The following is a 17,776-nucleotide window of genomic DNA, read 5'->3' on the forward strand; positions in this document are numbered from 1 at the left end:
TCTCTCTCCTTCTAACCATCTCACCTGACACAACCTCCATCCCAACCTATTCCACCTGCCAAAATGCATCGTGTGTCCAGCCAGTGCCATGTAAGGGCATAGGTGTGTGTGTTTGTGTTTGTGTCTGTGTGTGTGGGCATGCACACGTGAGTGCATGCGTGTTTTCTGTGTGTATTTGTATTCTAGTCCAAGAAATGATCCAAAAGCTGACAAGAATTATTTCTTTTTTGTGTATGCCTATCAATGACATAATCAATTATTTTCATAAAAACTACTGGTGGATGGGTCATGTAGTTACAGAACTGTGTTTTAAAATTGCCTGCATCTAGACAAAGAAAAAGTGTTTTATAGTGAGAGAACACTAAGAATCTGTTAAAAGGCCAGATTGGCAATAAAAAATTGTCACTCCTAACATGATCAGGGAACAATGCAAATCACTGTATGGAATTGTATAAAGTGGGTGACAGCAGGGCAACCCAGTGTTTGGAAGAGTAGAAGTGACCCGGACAAGTGACTAAGATGGAATGGAAACTTTCTATGTGGACAGTGTGATGTCATTTACTCATGACTAGATGTGCTGAGTCACTCCCTTTACAAGCAAAACTAATACTGAATTTTATTACATATGAGTACTTAATCACATAAACAATCAAAGCTAGCCAGAATGCTATGGGGCTTTAATCCTAATTGATCATTCAACCTGAACTGCGCATTTCCTTTCTTATATCTAAAAATTTCTGCTTCCTGTAATCTATCCAGAATATTTTCTAAAGGGGTCATGATGCTGTGACCTGTGTTGTGTAAGCGTATTGGTAATGCAGGTTAGGGATTATTTAAATTAAGGTGTTCCTGAAATATTTTTCAAAATGATCTACTGGTTTGCACATTATATTTCTTAGGGCAATCATGGCACATAATGCAGTATATACCCACTTCATTATATTTATTTGCCACAGGTTTTCCTTATGTAAATGAGCAGCTGTCAAACCCAAAAACAATAAAAAGAGGTGTGCCACAGGGCTCCATACTTGGGCCCTTCCTGTTTGTAGTGAATGTTAATGATATGCCACAGCATTTACCCTGTAAAACAGTCCTCTATGCGGATGATACAACTATTATCAGTTCAGGACAGACTCTTGAATCTGTACAAGAAAAAAATAAAATAATATTTGAAAAGTCGGTTCATTGGTTTAGTGCAAACTCCCTATACATAAATGAAACAAAAACTGAGGAAATATTCTTTAATTTGAAGGTATCAAACAAAGAAAATTAATCTGTTAAACTGTCAGGAATGATTATTGACCAGAAACTTAGCTGTCTGTTCTAAACATGCACGTGCTATGTTCCTACTTTATAAGCTTAGGGATAATGTCAGCCAAAACTTACTGCTGCATTCATATTTTGCTTATATCCACCCCCATCTTTCATATGGTATTCTGCTCTGGGGAAATTCTCCCAATTCAGTATCAATTTTCAGATGGCAAAAAAAAGCTCTTCGATGTATTGTGGGTTTATCTACTAGGGATACATGCAGGGAACATTTCAAAAAACTTAACATCATGACAGTTCTTTGTTTGTACATCTATTATTGCTTATTACGCGTAAAAGAAAACATAGCTCAATATCCCCTTAGGTCATCTGTCCACGCCCATAATACAAGATGAAACCACACAATTGATCTGCCATACTCTAGATTGTCCAAGACACATAATAGTTATAAATATGTAGGCCTCGAACTGTTTAATATGCTCCCTAAAATTGTACAAACAATATCTAAAAGTAAATTGAAGACAACATTGGGTCAATGGCTCAAAGGTAAAGCATTTTATTCAGTTGATGAATATAAAGATTGTAATATGGCAGATTTGCTGTTTTAACATAGAGAAAGGTACCTCTGCCTGTAGTAGGACCTAAATTTGGAAAAATAATATCTAACATATAGGCATAATAGACCTATTTTGAGTGCTCTATATTTGTATCAATATCTTAGGATAATGACGTAGTGTTATCAATATGTATATGATAATGACCTAATGCCATCAACATGAATACTCCCCGCTTAATATAAATTTCTATAATGTTTTCTTTTTTATTGTAAAATTAACAATATATAAAATTCCAAATGTGTGCTATTGTACTACACTAACATTCATATGATTTATATATACATTGTTATGAGAATATAACCATCTTTATACCGTAATTGAACTTATTTAAAAAACCCATTGTATAAGAAAATACTGAACGGCTAATAAAGATTCTTATTCTTATGCCGAGTTTACTACTGTATCTGAAGAAGTAAAATGTACTGGAATAATGTTTTTAGATCTCACTCATTACCTTTTTTTGCATACTGCTCCCAGATATGGGATTCTACTAAATTATTATTGGTCTCAGAGAAGATGTCTTTGGCTTCTGCAAGGTACAATTTTAGTATATAATTATTTTCCCTGACAGTTACATTTTCAGTATAGTTGAAGAATGTATTTTTTAAATATTATCCCAAATCTACAGTTACCAACTTATACAATAAAGTTCTGATGCACAGAGACTCATAATTATTAATTCATAATGTACATACTCAAGGGCCTGTTGTGACCATATATATCAAATGTACTGATAATAATCCTATTTTTCTTTATTTCACATTATCTTATGTGCAGTTAATTCTTTGTAGAGGGTATGACTTGTAATTTCTAAATTATTACAAGCCAGATAGTAACCAATGTGTTATAAAATTTGCAGTTTGTGCCAATCCTGTTTGTGCTGTCGACGAGCTCAATGCTGATTCTAGACCAGCGAACGCTACAGATTAAGTACCGAGTGCCTGCCGCTGAGATCTACCGGCTGTCCCTGAGTCCCTACATTGACGATGTGGCAGTCTTCCACGTGCGAGCAGTGAGTAATAACTGGCTGTGCATTTCTCAACTGAAGCTCAAGATGGAAATGGATGCATAATAGCCATAATTTAAACTGCATTTTATTCAGGAAAGGGCATAATTTTGTAGCAGAAAATGAGCTGAGGAAACAGTTTAGCAGTATCAAACCACATTGACTACATACTACATTTTAGAGCCAGCTGTGTGCTATTAACATAGTAGTTCAATCAGCTCTTCAATCAGAATTTTGAAAGTATTTTTATTCACACATGTGCTGTAACATTACTGGTCTGTCCGATGGCTCATACATCTTCTTTTTCTGTAAATGTCCTTTTGATGACTGCTATGTGACGTAAGAAATTCTGAAATAATTTGAGGATACACTGACAAGGGTGATTTTCCATTTACACATATTTGTTGCTACTGGTCACAATGTAGATGAGATACTGCCTGCAAAGGTCAGTAATGCGCAAAGACTTAGAATCATAAATTACATAAACAAGCGGCTGTTCATAGCGACACAGATGACAGAGCAAACTGACAGACACTATAAACATTACTCTTCAAATACTGAACACGGACTACTTAACTATATACAGGGTGTTCGACTACTATGGGCAAAAATGAAAGGAGTGAGTAGGGAATAATGATAGAACCAAACAATCCCAATAAATATAGATCCAGAAACTGATTGTTTCTCCAGTGTGGCCACATTTCCTACATGGCTGACTTGCTGGTCGTGTGTACCTTCATTTCCTGCAACTATATGCTAAATTGTGACTTCACAGTTGACTTTCTGCTATTAAATTATGTTCTCTGATTATTGTTGTATTATGGCTTGATCTTGTGTCTAGGGTAACCTAATCTAAATCTCTGTACTCTGTATTCTTCAAGAAGCCCCCCCCCCCCCCCAGTCAAACTCAGTTGTATTCTAGGCAATGTGTTACATGGTACAGGTATTTTCTGGCACTGATGTTGCTGAATCACATACTGACATTCGATCAGTAGCAAGATGTGGCAAAACCAGGTCATTGCAAGCATTGCTCTCTTGTTAAATTTTTCCATTATCAGCAACAATTACATTACAAGAAATGGGAAATTGCTGTAAATCAGTCCTAAAAGAGAAAATTAGTGTAAAGTTAAACTGAAAAAGACTTTTCTCCAGAAACTTGAGACTCGGTGTTTATGGTTCGCTCTTTCTTAGCAAATAGTTTTTGGATGACATTTTTGTTCTTATTTAAAGACTGATATTTAGAAGGCCATTTCCTTTTTGTATATTTTAATAAGATGAATAGTTAAATATCATTTCCAAGTACAACAGAAACTGAGCTACATATCATATTATTTGTGGGAAGATGGCTCCTTTATTTATGTTGTTTCTGTGAACTATTGTGATTGCATAAATGATGATGAAGTCAACCTGCTGTGAACTATAGCTGTTAGTTTAACATGTATTGCTCATTTGTGTAACCATCTAGTTAGTTGTAAGTTGCATGCATAAACTGTTTTTCCACATTTTGATAGAATGTTGTAGTAACAAGACTCTATGCATAAACCCTGTAATTCATTTGTGTTTCAGTTTTCTGCTCCCTTTGTTTATTTGTTGTAAATAAGGGCCCAAATATTTTTCAGACACAACAAGAGTTTGGTTTATAGCTTTGATACAATATTTGTTGTACTCTTTACACCGTGTGATATGGCAGTGTTAGGAACTTGCACACACAATATACAGAATGTAACCAAAAGTACAGCCAGAATTTAAAGACACATTTCTTACACATGTAAGAAGAACATGTAGTATACGTACATGGCTCCAGAAATGCTGTATTTGCATGTTGCAACTCATAGTACATCAATTATGAAAAACACCCAGGAAGAGAATGTACCAGCATACAACAGTAATCTGTTTCATACATGCAATGTTCAAAATGCCCTCCATTATCACTGACACATCAATCAGTCCACTGATGTATCCTTGGAGTATTCTGTATGGTTTCACAGCTCTCAGAAATACAGGTACTAAGACTCTCCATCTCTTGAACCAGTGCTCAATGCATAAGAGCTCCCGTATTCGACAGGTAAATAAGCCAATGGCATGAGTCAAATGTTAACACAAACAATGACTAGGGACAGGAAAAATTCTCTCATTTTATGGTTAATTTTGGAACTATTTTCACCATAACATCCAAACCCACCAGAAAAAAGGCAAAATACATCTTTAAAAAAACATAATAATAAAAATAAAATAAAATATATGTAAGTGTAGACCAGGTGTGGCTTAAATTCTAAGAAATTGTATTGATTGCACTTGAGAGATATATACAAAATAAATTAAAAAGGGATGGTACTGATTACCTACGGTACACAAGGCAGATCTGGGCACTATTCCAGGAGCAACAAAAAAAAAAGCATGCCAAATTTAAAAGAATGCCATATCCCCAAGAATGGCAAAGTTCTACAGAACCTTGAAATTTAGTGCCAACTTCAATAAGGTAGATAAAAAATCTACTCACCAAGAGGCAGCAGAACACACACATAAAAGGCTGTTGTAATTGGCAAGCTTTCGGAGCCAGTGACTCCTTCAGGTGGTACGGTTGAAGGAGAAGGGAGAAGGGTGAAGGAAAAGGACTGGAGAGGACTAGTACAAGGGGTAGATTTCGGGAAAGTCACCCAGAACGGCAGATCAGGGGAGACTTACCATTGGGGACTGCATTGGACGAGATTTGAAAACCTGAGAGCTTAAAGGTGAAAGACAGGATAATATTCAAGACAGAGATTACTACTAAAACATTGTGCAGATTTACTGTGTTCAAACATTATGAATAAACAACACAGTTTATAAAACATATTTCTTATGGAACCCCCATTACCTCTTTATTCTCACAAAGTAATGAGTGTTATCAACAGAAATTCAAATTGATTCTGTATTTTTGGATTTCCAGGAGGGTTTTGACACCATTCCTCACAAGTAACTACTAATTAAATTGCATTTGTATTGAGTATTGTCTCAGTTGTGTGACTGGATTTGTGATTTTCTGTCAGAAAGGTCACAGTCCATAATAATTTATGGATAGTCATCAAGTAAAGTAGAAGTAATACCTGGAATTACCTAAGGAAGTATTATAGGCACTCTGTTGTTCCTGATGTATATAAACATCGTAGGAGACAATCTGAGCAGCCCTCTTGGATTGTTTGCAGATGATGCTGTCATTCACTGTCATGTAAAGTCATCAGATGACCAAAATGAATTTCAAAATGGTTTAGGCAAGATATTTGTATGGGCAAAAAGTGACAATTGACTCTAAATAACAAAAAGTGCAAAGTCATTCACATGAGCACGAAAAATTTCAGTTACACAGTAAAATACTCAGATGTAAAGGCTGTAAACTCAGCTAAATACCTAGGGAATTCAGTTACAAATAACTTAAATTGGAACAATCATGTAGATAATGTTGTGGGGAAAGCATACCAAATACTGCAATTTATTGGCCAAATGCTTTGTAGCAGATCTACTAAAGACTCTGCATACACCACAGTTGTCCACCCTCTTCTGGAGTACTGCTGTGCAGTGTGGGATCCACATCACATGAGATTGATGGAGGACTTCAAAAAAGTTTAAAGAAGGGCAGCTCATTTTGTATTATCGTGAAATAAGGGAGAGTGTATCAGAGATATGATACACAAATTGGGGTGGCATTTTTCGCTGTGGCACAAACTTCTCATGAATTTTAAGTCACAGACTTTGTCCTCAGGGTGTGAAAATATTTTGTTGGCACCCACCTACATAGGGAGAAATGAACATCATAATAAAATAAGAGAAATCAGAAAGAGTTAAGTGTTCATTTCTTCCATGTGTTGTTCGAGGGTGGTTTGATGAACCCTCTGCCAGGCACTTAATTGTGAATTTGAACTGCAGACACACACAAACACACACACTGTTTTTTGCCCATTTTTTGTGTTATTTGTAGCCAGTTTTGTTGTTAGTTCCTTACTTTTGTTGTACTGCATTGTCTTTCAGTGTTATGTTTAAAATGAAAATGTACCTATGAATTACTTTGTATTTATTGATATCTCAAATCAGGTTCATTTATATTACTGAAAATGAAGAAATATCATGAAGATGAAGACAAAAATATTCTTCAACTGAACATTGTTGAACGTTTTTCAAAAGAAGACACTGTCATAGCATCAGAGTTCTCTTTGCCATCCAGAATATGTACTTGAAGATGGAAGAAAATACTGCTATCAGTAGAATATGAGACATTTGACAGTATCCAAATTTGTAGCTAGCATGGGACGTTCCTTTTCCACTAACTTGTGAAAGGATTTGTATCCCTTCAGAAAAACTACACATCTGAACTGCCATTCCAGAACAGATTCTTTGCCATGTCAGCATTAATAGAGTTAATGATTTTCATCCTATGGTTAAAACCAGAACCTAGGGCTGCACACACACTGGCATGGATCTGTGGTCAAAATAGCTGTTAGCCTAGTTTGCAGGTGGTTTCTGGAGCTCCCTTCTTGCCCTTACATATTTCTCAGATGCTTGCTGGTTTCAGTATCAAAAATAACTTTCCTACTATCTACATCTACATACATGCTGTGCAAACTGCCATAGGGTGCAAGGTGGAGGGTTCAATAATGGCATGCTATTCAAACTCTCTTAATTTTACATAGAGGTGTAGTTTTATATGGCAGACTGAAATTTGTTGGAAGTAGTGTCTTCATTTGACACCATACCTGGAGCCACAAATATTCATGTGGAAAATGAACTGTTATTTCAAGATTATAAGTGAATCTTAATCGTGGGAAAAAAAGGCAAAATACAAGTTCTATTTTCAGTAACTACCAGACACCAGTATTAGTAAAATGCTGCTCTCAGATCAATGACATTTTTGTTAGTCACAGAGGAAAATGCCAAATATGAAAAGACTTTTGTAAAGATTGCCAGTTTTGTGTTATTGTTTTTGTGAAGCTTTCCTGTCCCCAGCAACGACATAAAACATGTGTCAACATTACCTTCTGTGACATGTTATGCAAAACATTGGCAATAAACTTTTAGTTCTATTTACACAGAGTTTTAAGTATATTTTGCAACATTGTTTGCAGCTACTGCTGGACTATCAATGTTTGCAACATGTTGGAAACATGAAAACAGCTATCCTTCATTGTGTCAGTAAGATCAAGGAAAACATTGCTTTGTGCTTGCTACTGCTTAATGGTACTGTATGTTGTTTGTGTTATGCGTAACAGAGCATAGTAATTGTGTTGCCTCATATAGGGTGATAAGTTCAGATATCTGTTGTCATGTCAAGACAATGGATATTTGATCTTATCACAGAGGCAGAGGAATGCCTGTGAATTGTATGAAGTGAAATCAATAAATATTCTAAGTTAAAACAGGACTCCATCCAGAAAATCACTACTGTGCTTAACAAGAGTTGCAGTGAAGTAGGAAAGAAAATGAGGTCTCTGCTAACATGGTACAGGCAACCACATCAGGCACTCTTTGAGGCAGAAATGAACTTAAGTAAGAGAACAAAGGAATCATGAGTTAGCTTGGGTGTGTTACAGGGGATGACGACAACTGCAGATGGCATTGTCACTTTCATTAGTAGCAGACTGTGACGTGACGGTAGAAGAGTTCGTAGATTTTGGAATGAAGATGATTTGATTTTATATATTAATGTATTATTACTATTTCAAGATACCATAAAACGTATACTAGACCTCAGTGTTATTGACATAACTGAATTGCTTTGTGTAATCCTTCATCCAGTGCTGCTCAAACAGCAGGAATTATTTGAGATATAGTTGGCTTTTAAATATGGAATAAATATGGCTTCGAAAGGATTCTCTTATTGCCAAAAATTGGAGGCTAACAGCAAGTCTTTGCCTTGCAGGAAATGTTTTTTTTTCTGAAATTTGTGTCTTTCTTCGAAACAAATTGCTCTATCACATTCATAGAATTTCAAAATCGGGCAATGACATCCTAGTGAAGTTACAAAAAGCAGTGGTATTTTCCACACTCATCTTGTGCAGCATATCATTCCTGCCATGTCTGCTATAGTATGTTCTCACCCGACACGGCAGTTGCACATTTGTCTTCATCCACTTATATTGTTGAGTGTTAGTAATTAAGTCGTAATTAATAATTGATTCAACTTTCTCAGTAGACACAGCATAGTGCACAATCTTATACCGTAATGTCAAATCTCTGTGTACAGCTTCAGTGTTGCAGTCAGAGCAAATACACATACAGAAATGAAATTAGAATTATATTAATACCTTCAGCTGCTGACGGGCGTTGATATGTATCAACGGGGACAGGGGAAAATGTGTGCCCCGACTGGTATTCGAACCTGGGATCTCCTGCTTACTTGGCAGACTCTCTGTCCATCTGAGCCACCGAGGGCACAGAGGATAGTGCGACTGCAGGGACTATCTTGTGCACGTATCCTGCAAGACCCAAATTCTCACCTTGTATGTCCACACACTAAATTCATAGTGTCCCACCCCAATAAACTCATTACTTGTGGAAGACATTCTTACCAACTCCCGTAAGATTTCGGGGAATATGTGTGCATCTGAACAGAAGAAGAATGTCATGGCTGGTATTGCCAGAACTATATACTTATATGGATATGGTGTCTGTTCTTTCGGACATGTCCGAAAGAACAGACACCATATCCATATAAGTACATTCAGAAATGTTTGTCAGAAGTGTTGGTGGGGACGCAAACAACTGATATAGTTGCAAACATTGCGACGGGTTAGTGTGCACGTACTATTTCTTCTCCGTGTCTGACAATTGACCTGACAGTGTAATTCATTAACAACAATACATTTCCAATGATATTAGTAACTCTGGTACTGTATGTTGCCCCACTTAGCCTTTCAGTGCTGTTAGCAGCTTACTAGTCTTCACACATACTGATAATGTTATCCTGCTTAGGCCTTAACTTTGCAAGAATGTTGCAAACTGTTCCACCAACACTGTTTGGGTCAATATCACCGTCACCTGTTCCAAAGACATAAATTATCCTAGCAGGTTGTTGCTTAATAGGAGTAGCAGGCATTAACTGCATAACAGTGATAAATAAATCTGCTCATAATATCAAGCAGTAATATTTTTTTTTCAGCTCAGCATTTATTGTTGTCATCCATTGCAAAGACAACCAGCGATATATTATCACATGCGACAAATCAGTCATGAATCCAACTATGTAACTCATATCTCTGAGCTAACATTACATCAGTATCAAAAATTGTGTCACCTTTCAGCTTTCAAAAACTCTAAGTCACTTAAAGAACATGTAATAGCCTTTCAAAATTGATTGTAAATGTTAATATTACCACCCACACCCAAAGTCACTTCACCAAAAATCGTCAGTCTCAAACATAGCTAACTTCTTTTTTTCTCAGCCTCACTCAATTAATGATTTGGATTCTGTTCAGTGACATGTCATAGATAAGATTTAATGCAATTAACATGTAGAACAAGCACTCTTGCAACAAATAATTTCTCAACACAGATTTCAAATTTCTATTAATAACATGTACTGTTCAGTTTTTATTCGTTCTTCATAATACATTGGTATCGTCAATGTAATAACAGAAACTCTGGTTGCTCATGTGTATAAGTATGACTTAATGCTGTGAAGACAGCCAGGCAACAGCTGAATGAAGATCATACAAAGCTACTCCTGTTTTTTCTTTCTACAGTACAATATCTTTCTCTACAATAAGGAAAGGCTGCAGTCCCAATGATGACATCTTTCAACAGGCCACAGCCATTGGCTTTGCGTGTACCAACTTTCAATGGCACCATTATTGCAGCAAGTCCACTGCAGTTGCTCCAGTGTCCTTGAACCCGTGTAACAGAAGGAAACAACAGTGCACAGCACACACTATTTCTGACATAAAACCATACATATCATTGGTATTATGACCCAATACAGCTTAACGACATTTCCTTTGATATGAATATTACATACTTTATATATCTAGAGTTTACCACAAACCACATCACCGAAGAAATGTAGTGCTGGCCAAGGATGCACTATATTCTCTGGCCAAGGATATTCCCTCGTGAATATCAGTACAACATGTTGTGGTCTCAGTCAGAAACAAAGTTGCAAATAGAAACATATTTGAAAACTCAGTGCCAATATAGCTTTAGAACTGCAACTTAACCATAAGTAACTCAGAAAATGTTTTGACATTTCATATGGTTTGGAGGTATTTTGTATTGCCACATTTTTTTTCCACAGTTATTGTACTGTGTGTGAATAATGTGTTTGGCCATGCTTTTTGTTACATCCCACATATTTTTCCATTTTCATTGTTCAGATAGTATTTCTCTCTCAGTGATTATTATCTGTTACAGGTGGTAATTTGCTACATCATTAGCCATGAGAAGGTACCTCACAATTGTATAAAAAAAGAGCAGGATTAAGTCTTCAAATCTCTTATCATCAAGGTTTAGAGTTTTGATAATTAATTTAGAAAGCTCCACTTCAGTTGTACTAATTATTTATTCAAACCACAACCGGTTTTGGGATTTTAAAATCCCATCTACAGGTGTATGAAAATGTAACATGCAAAGGAAGGAGGCAAGAAATCTAAAGCAACAAATCTGTAAAAACCAGAGGAGCGTACTAGCAAAACAGGGTGACTCACTTACTGTATTTGGTGGTGCATAACATGTGGTCAGACTTTTCAGTGCAAGGGCTCCAAATCACTGCCTCTTGGTGGAACTAGAAAAAAGGAGAGAGCCTAATAATCAGATACAAAAAAATGTAACATCCAGCTGGGTGGGACAGAGGAAACAGAAACCAGAACAAAGACTGTACTCACTCTCTGCACTATCGGGCAGCCACACGGTATGAACACAAACCACAACCGAGTGGAGGATCATGCTGGAGGTCTGAAGGCACGGTGTGGCACAGGTGCCAATGATGTTATCAGTGATATTATAGAAAATATGGACTAACTGCTCTGAGAGTGTACAATACTTAATTTAAAAACATACACTACCGGCCATTAAAATTGAATTTAAAAATGTACGCTACTGGCCATTAAAATTGCTACACCAAGAAGAAATGCAGATGCTAAACGGGCATTCATTGGACAAATATATTATACTAGAACTGACATGTGATTACATTTTCACACAATTTGGGTTCATAGGTCCTGAGAAATCAGTACCCAGAACAACCACCTCTGGCCGTAATAACAGCCTTGACATGCCTGGGCATTGAGTCAGAGCTTGGATGGCGTGTACAGGTACAGCTGTCCATGCAGCTTCAACACGATACCACAGTTCATCAAGAATAGTGACTGGCGTATTGTGACAAGCTAGTTGCTCGGCCACCATTGACCAGACATTTTCAGTTCGTGAGAGATCTGAGGTTGTGCTGGCCAGGGCAGCAGTCAAACATTTTCTGTATCCAGAAAGGCCCGTACAAGACCAGCAACATGCTGTCATGCATTATCCTGCTGAAATGTAGGGTTTCACAGGGATCAAATGAAGGGTAGAGCCACGGGTCGTAACACATCTGAAATGTAACGTCCACTGTTCAAAGTGCCGTCAATGCGAACAAGAGGTGACCGAGACACGTAACCAATGGCACCCCATACCATCACTGTTGACTCAGGGATCGATATGTGGCTGCATGATCTGTTACAGCCATGTGGATAAAATACCTCTCATCTTGACTGCTAGTGATACGAGGCCATTGGGATCCAGCACAGCGTTCCGTATTACCCTCCTGAACCCACCAATTCCATATTCTGCTAACAGTCATTGCATCTTGACCAACGCGAGCAGCAATGTCGTGATACAATAAACTGCAATCGTGATAGGCTACAATCTGACCTTTATCAAAGTCGGAAATGTGATGGTACGCTTTTCTCCTCCTTACACGAGGCATCACAACAATGTTTCACCAGGCAATGCTGGTCAACTTCTGTTTGTAAATGAGAAATCGATTGGAAACTTTCTTCATGTCAGCACATTGTAGGTGTTGCCACCGGTGCCAACCTTGTATGAATGCTCTGAAAAGCTAATCATTTGCATATCACAGCATCTTCTTCCTGTCGGTTAAATTGTGTGTCTGTAGCACGTCGTCTTCGTGGTGTAGCAATTTTAATGGCCAGTAGTGTGATAGAATATGATCAAGCTGTGGTATCCATTGTGGCTAAATAACTCTCAAATGTGTAGCAAAATATGACTTTTTACAGAACAAAGTAATGACATACAGACAAAATAAATTTATGAGGGATAAAAACAGTAACAACAGTGATAAAAATTAATTGCAACATAGACATGCTAAGTAAATCATCACATTTATGATATATTGGCTCGAGTGACGTAAAATGAAATACATAAAAACCGACACAAATCTAAAATGTGAGTGTGGTAATGTAAGCAATGAAATAACAAATGAGAATGATGAGGTTGAGCACCCTAAATTATACGCTCTGATAAAAAGCATTTCCAGACCTCCATTCAGTCACAGTTCACGTTCACACTGTGTGGCTGCTCGACGGTGGACAATGTGAATTCAGTGTTTGCTCTCGGTTTCTTTTACCTTCATCCTCCCCTCCCAGCTGTAATATTTTTAGGTCTGTTTCATTATTAGACCCTCTCCTTTTTTTCTAGTTCTGCCAAGACTGTGTGTTCCGCATTACCGAATACAATAAGAGAGTCACCTTGTATCGCTAGTCTGCTCTTCTAGTTTTTACAGATGTGTTGTACTCTATTTCTTTCCTGCTCTCCTTTGTATGTCACAGTTTCATACAACAGAAGATGGGATTTTAACATCCCGAAACCAGTTGTGGTTTGAATAAATAATTAATACAACTGAAGCAGGTCTCTCTGAATGATTATCATGCCTCTCACTTGCAGATGTCCTACATCTATATACCAAATCTTGTGGAATTTAGAGTTTCTATTATTTCTTTAAATTACTTTAGTTGAATGCTGGAATGGTTCATTTGAATGAGTCATAGCCAGTTCTTTACTACCTATATTACTAAACGGCTAACCCAGTTCATTATTCATACTACACAGTCCCAGTTTCGTTTCCTGTCTCATGGCTCCAGGGGCAGCAGAAATTGTATTTTTTTGTCTTCCATATACACAACTAGCCATTAAAATTGCTACACCAAGAAGAAATGCAGATGATAAACCGGTATTTATTGGAAAAATTTATTATGCTAACTGACATGTGATTACATTTTCACACAATTTGGGTGCATAGATCCTGAGAAAACAGTACCCATAACAACCACCTCTGACCATAGTAACGGCCTTGATACGCCTGGGCATTGAGTCAAACAGAGCTTGGATGGCGTGTACAGGTACAGTACCCATGCAGCTTCAACACGATACCACAGTTCATCAAGAGTAGTGACTGGCGTATTGTGACGAGCCAGTTGCTCGGCCACCATTGATCAGACGTTTTCAATTGGTGAGAGATCTTGGGTTGTGCTGGCCAGGGCAGCAGTCAAACATTTTCTGTATCCAAAAAGGCCCCTACAGGACCTGCAACATGCGGTCATGCATTATTCTGCTGAAATGTAGGGTTGTACAGGGATTGAATGAAGGGTAGAGCCACGGGTCGTAACACATCTGAAATGTAACGGCCACTGTTCAAAGTGCCATCAATGCGAACAAGAGGTGACCGAAGCGTGTAACCAATGACACCCCATACCATCACGCTGGGTGATACACCAGTATGGCGATGACGAATACACGCTTCCAATGTGCGTTCACCGCGATGTCGCAAAACATGGATGAGACCATCATGATGCTGTAAACAGAACCTGGATTCATCCGAAAAAATGACGTTTTGCCATTCGTGCACCCAGGTTCATCGTCAAGTACACCATCTCAGGCGCTCCTGTCTGTGATGCAGTGTCAAGGATAACCAGAGCCACGGTCTCCGAGCTGATAGTCCATGCTGCTCCAAACATCGTCAAACTGTTCGTGCAGATGGTTGTTGTCTTGCAAACGTCCCCATCTGTTGACTCAGGGATTGAGACGTGGCTGCACGATCCGTTACAGCCATGCGGATAAGATGCCTGTCATCTCATCTGCTAGTGATACGAGGCCATTGGGATCCAGCACAGCATTCCGTATTACCCTCCTGAACCCACCAATTCCATATTCTGCTAACAGTCATTGGATCTCAACCAACGCGAGCAGCAATGTCATGATACGATAAACCACAATCGCAATAGACTACAATCCGACCATTATCAAAGTCGAAAACGTGATGGTACGCATTTCTCCTCCTTACACAAGGCATCACAACAACATTTCACCTGCAAAATTGTACCATTATGTGACACATACTTTAGGAGATATGACATTACAAACATTGAGATGTGTGAAAAACTAGTTTTTGCTTAAAATGGAGCACAAATTATCGAGAATATGCTCAAATACTTTTTGATAATGAGAGCACTTAGAAACTTCCAGAAAACTGTCAGCATAATTTCAGACCTTATGTAAACTTTTATGCATCTGTAGCTTTAATATCAAATATTTAACACATAAGCTGTTTTGTATATGGGTGTTCAATTCTTTACAGAGCCGGGGTTGCACTAATTCTAATGCAACTGGACACATGCCCTGTTTCTAGTTGCAATTTCCCTTACAAGGTCTTATACTTTGCTAAACTCTAATTCCCCTTCTTTGGATTTCATTGTTAATAATATGAGAGTAAAATGTGATGTGCCTAGGTGGTTGTGCTCTGTTCAAAACTGTATTTTTATGGCAGATAGTATATTACTTAGATTGTTGCTTTGACTGAAACATAAGAGTATGGTAAGAAAAGATCCACTGGACAGAAATTGAATGTAACATACAGTAAACTTTCTGATTGCTGTATTTTTCCATTTACCATTGTTCCTATTAAAGCTTTTTGTCAACCACATATAGTCAATGCCCAATTTTTATTTACAAATTAGCCAGAATTTAGTGGTTGATGATGGTAGTGTATCATAGTTTAGCTTGTGTATTTAACATTTTGTGTGTAGATTTCTCCCCCCCCCCCCCCCCCCCCTCCTCTTATTGTTGCAGGTATTGAAGTATTTGGAGCCAAATGTAGAAATATTTGGTACTGGTGATCTCTGTAGCAGGCCTCTTGAACATGTATTACCTTCTGTAGTGTCCTGTAGAGTAGCGTAGTGTAGCAGCGCAGCCCCTGTTGGTTCCTGTTACAGTTGAGCCCCAGTTCTGATGCGAGCCACCAGAACATCCCAGGATGCCTGTTTCAGAGTGACCTCGGGAAGAAGAAAGGCGACTTCATCTTCCAGACAGGCCACGTCATCGAAATTGTGACAAAGCTATTCCTCGTCATCCAGAATGCTGTCGGGAAACCCCCTGAGGTCAACATCAGTACTGAGTGAGTATCATTCCCTGAAATTTGCAAGGCAGTGACATTTACTTGTGCTGTGTACATCAGAAATATATGTTCACCTTGTACCTACAGACCCCCCCCCCCCCCTCCCCATTTTCTCTCTCCCCCCCCCCCCCCCCTCTCCATTTCAGTTCTACAAATAGTCATCTAAATTTCTGTATCATTCTACGTATAGCCATTGCAAAGTGATTGGTAGATTGTATTCACTGAATTACTTTATTGTTCCGTGTACAGGGTGCCACAGGAGAAATAGTTTATTATGAGGTTTGCTGTACATTTACACTAATATAACTCATGGATAACAAAAAATCCAGGTTGGAATATCAGGAACTTTATGAAAAGGATAGATTGCTACTCACCATGAAAATGACACGTTGAGCTGCAGACAGGCACAACGAAAAGACTGTTACACATTGAGCTTTCGGCCAGAGTCTCCTCCAGAAAGGGAAAGAGAAACACATACACATTCACACAAATGACCACTGCCTCCTGATGCTCCGGCCATAATGTACTGTATTGTGTCAAGCAGGAGCAGCAATCCAGTATGGAGTGGGAATGGGAATGGGAATGGGAATGGGGAGGGATAACAGGGCATGGGTGGGGGCATTCAGAGACTATGTGGCAAAACAGAGTGGCGTACAGTGAAGATGAGTCGACTTGAATTGGCAGGAGATTGTGGGACGGAGGGGGTAGGAACTATTGGATGGAGGGTATGGGGATGGTAGGTTACTGTAGATTGAGGCCAGGATGATTTCGAGAGCAGATAATGTATTGTAAGGATAACTCCCATCTGTGCAGTTCAGGAAAGACTATAGAGGATCTGAGGGTCCATATGGCCTGGGTTGTGAAGCAGATGTTGAAATCAAGGATGTTATGTTCAGCTGCATGTTGTGCCACAGGGCGCTACACTTTGCTGTGAGCCACAATTTGGCAGAGGCCATTCATCCTGGTGGACAGCTGGTTCGTAGTCATGCCAGTATAAATAGCTGTGCAATGATTGCAGCATTATTGGTATGTGACATGACTGCTTTCGCAGGTGGTCCAACCTCTGACGGGGTAGCATAAGCCTATGAAAAGACTAGAATAGGAACTGTTGGGTGGGTGGATTGAGCAGGTCTTACACCTGGATTGGCACTGGGTGGTGTAGGGATGGACTAGGACAGGGCTTCACAACATGTGCTTGCGGAGCAAGCTGTGGGCAGCAAGGCGTGAGCACGGAACAGCACGAGCACACTACCCCCACTACCAGACCAGAGTGGAGAGTGGGGAGAGTCACGTGGGGCACACAACAGCTGCCGCCAGTCAATGTAAATCTGCGGCCACCTGCAGGGACATCACTCATGAATTATTACTGCGACAAATGAAACAAATAAAGGAGAATGTACACGTGCCACATAATTTTATTAGCTAAGTGTATGCCTCTACATTCGTATTAATTTGTGAACTGTTACACAATAAACGGTG

The 17,776-nt window shown here is 38.6% G+C and overlaps 1 protein-coding gene across 1 annotated transcript in view; it reads left to right on the top strand.

Annotated features, from left to right (window-relative positions):
* Positions 1-17,776, top strand: part of LOC126428433 (unconventional myosin-Ib) — an 852,237-nt gene that overhangs the window by 812,894 nt on the left and 21,567 nt on the right. The window contains exons 24-25 of the mRNA XM_050090358.1: positions 2,746-2,898; positions 16,116-16,297. Coding sequence (XP_049946315.1) covers positions 2,746-2,898; positions 16,116-16,297 — 335 coding nt within the window. The remainder of the gene's footprint in view (positions 1-2,745; positions 2,899-16,115; positions 16,298-17,776) is intronic.

The sequence above is a fragment of the Schistocerca serialis genome, chromosome 12, assembly GCF_023864345.2.
Source record: "Schistocerca serialis cubense isolate TAMUIC-IGC-003099 chromosome 12, iqSchSeri2.2, whole genome shotgun sequence".
Lineage (NCBI taxonomy): Eukaryota > Metazoa > Arthropoda > Insecta > Orthoptera > Acrididae > Schistocerca > Schistocerca serialis.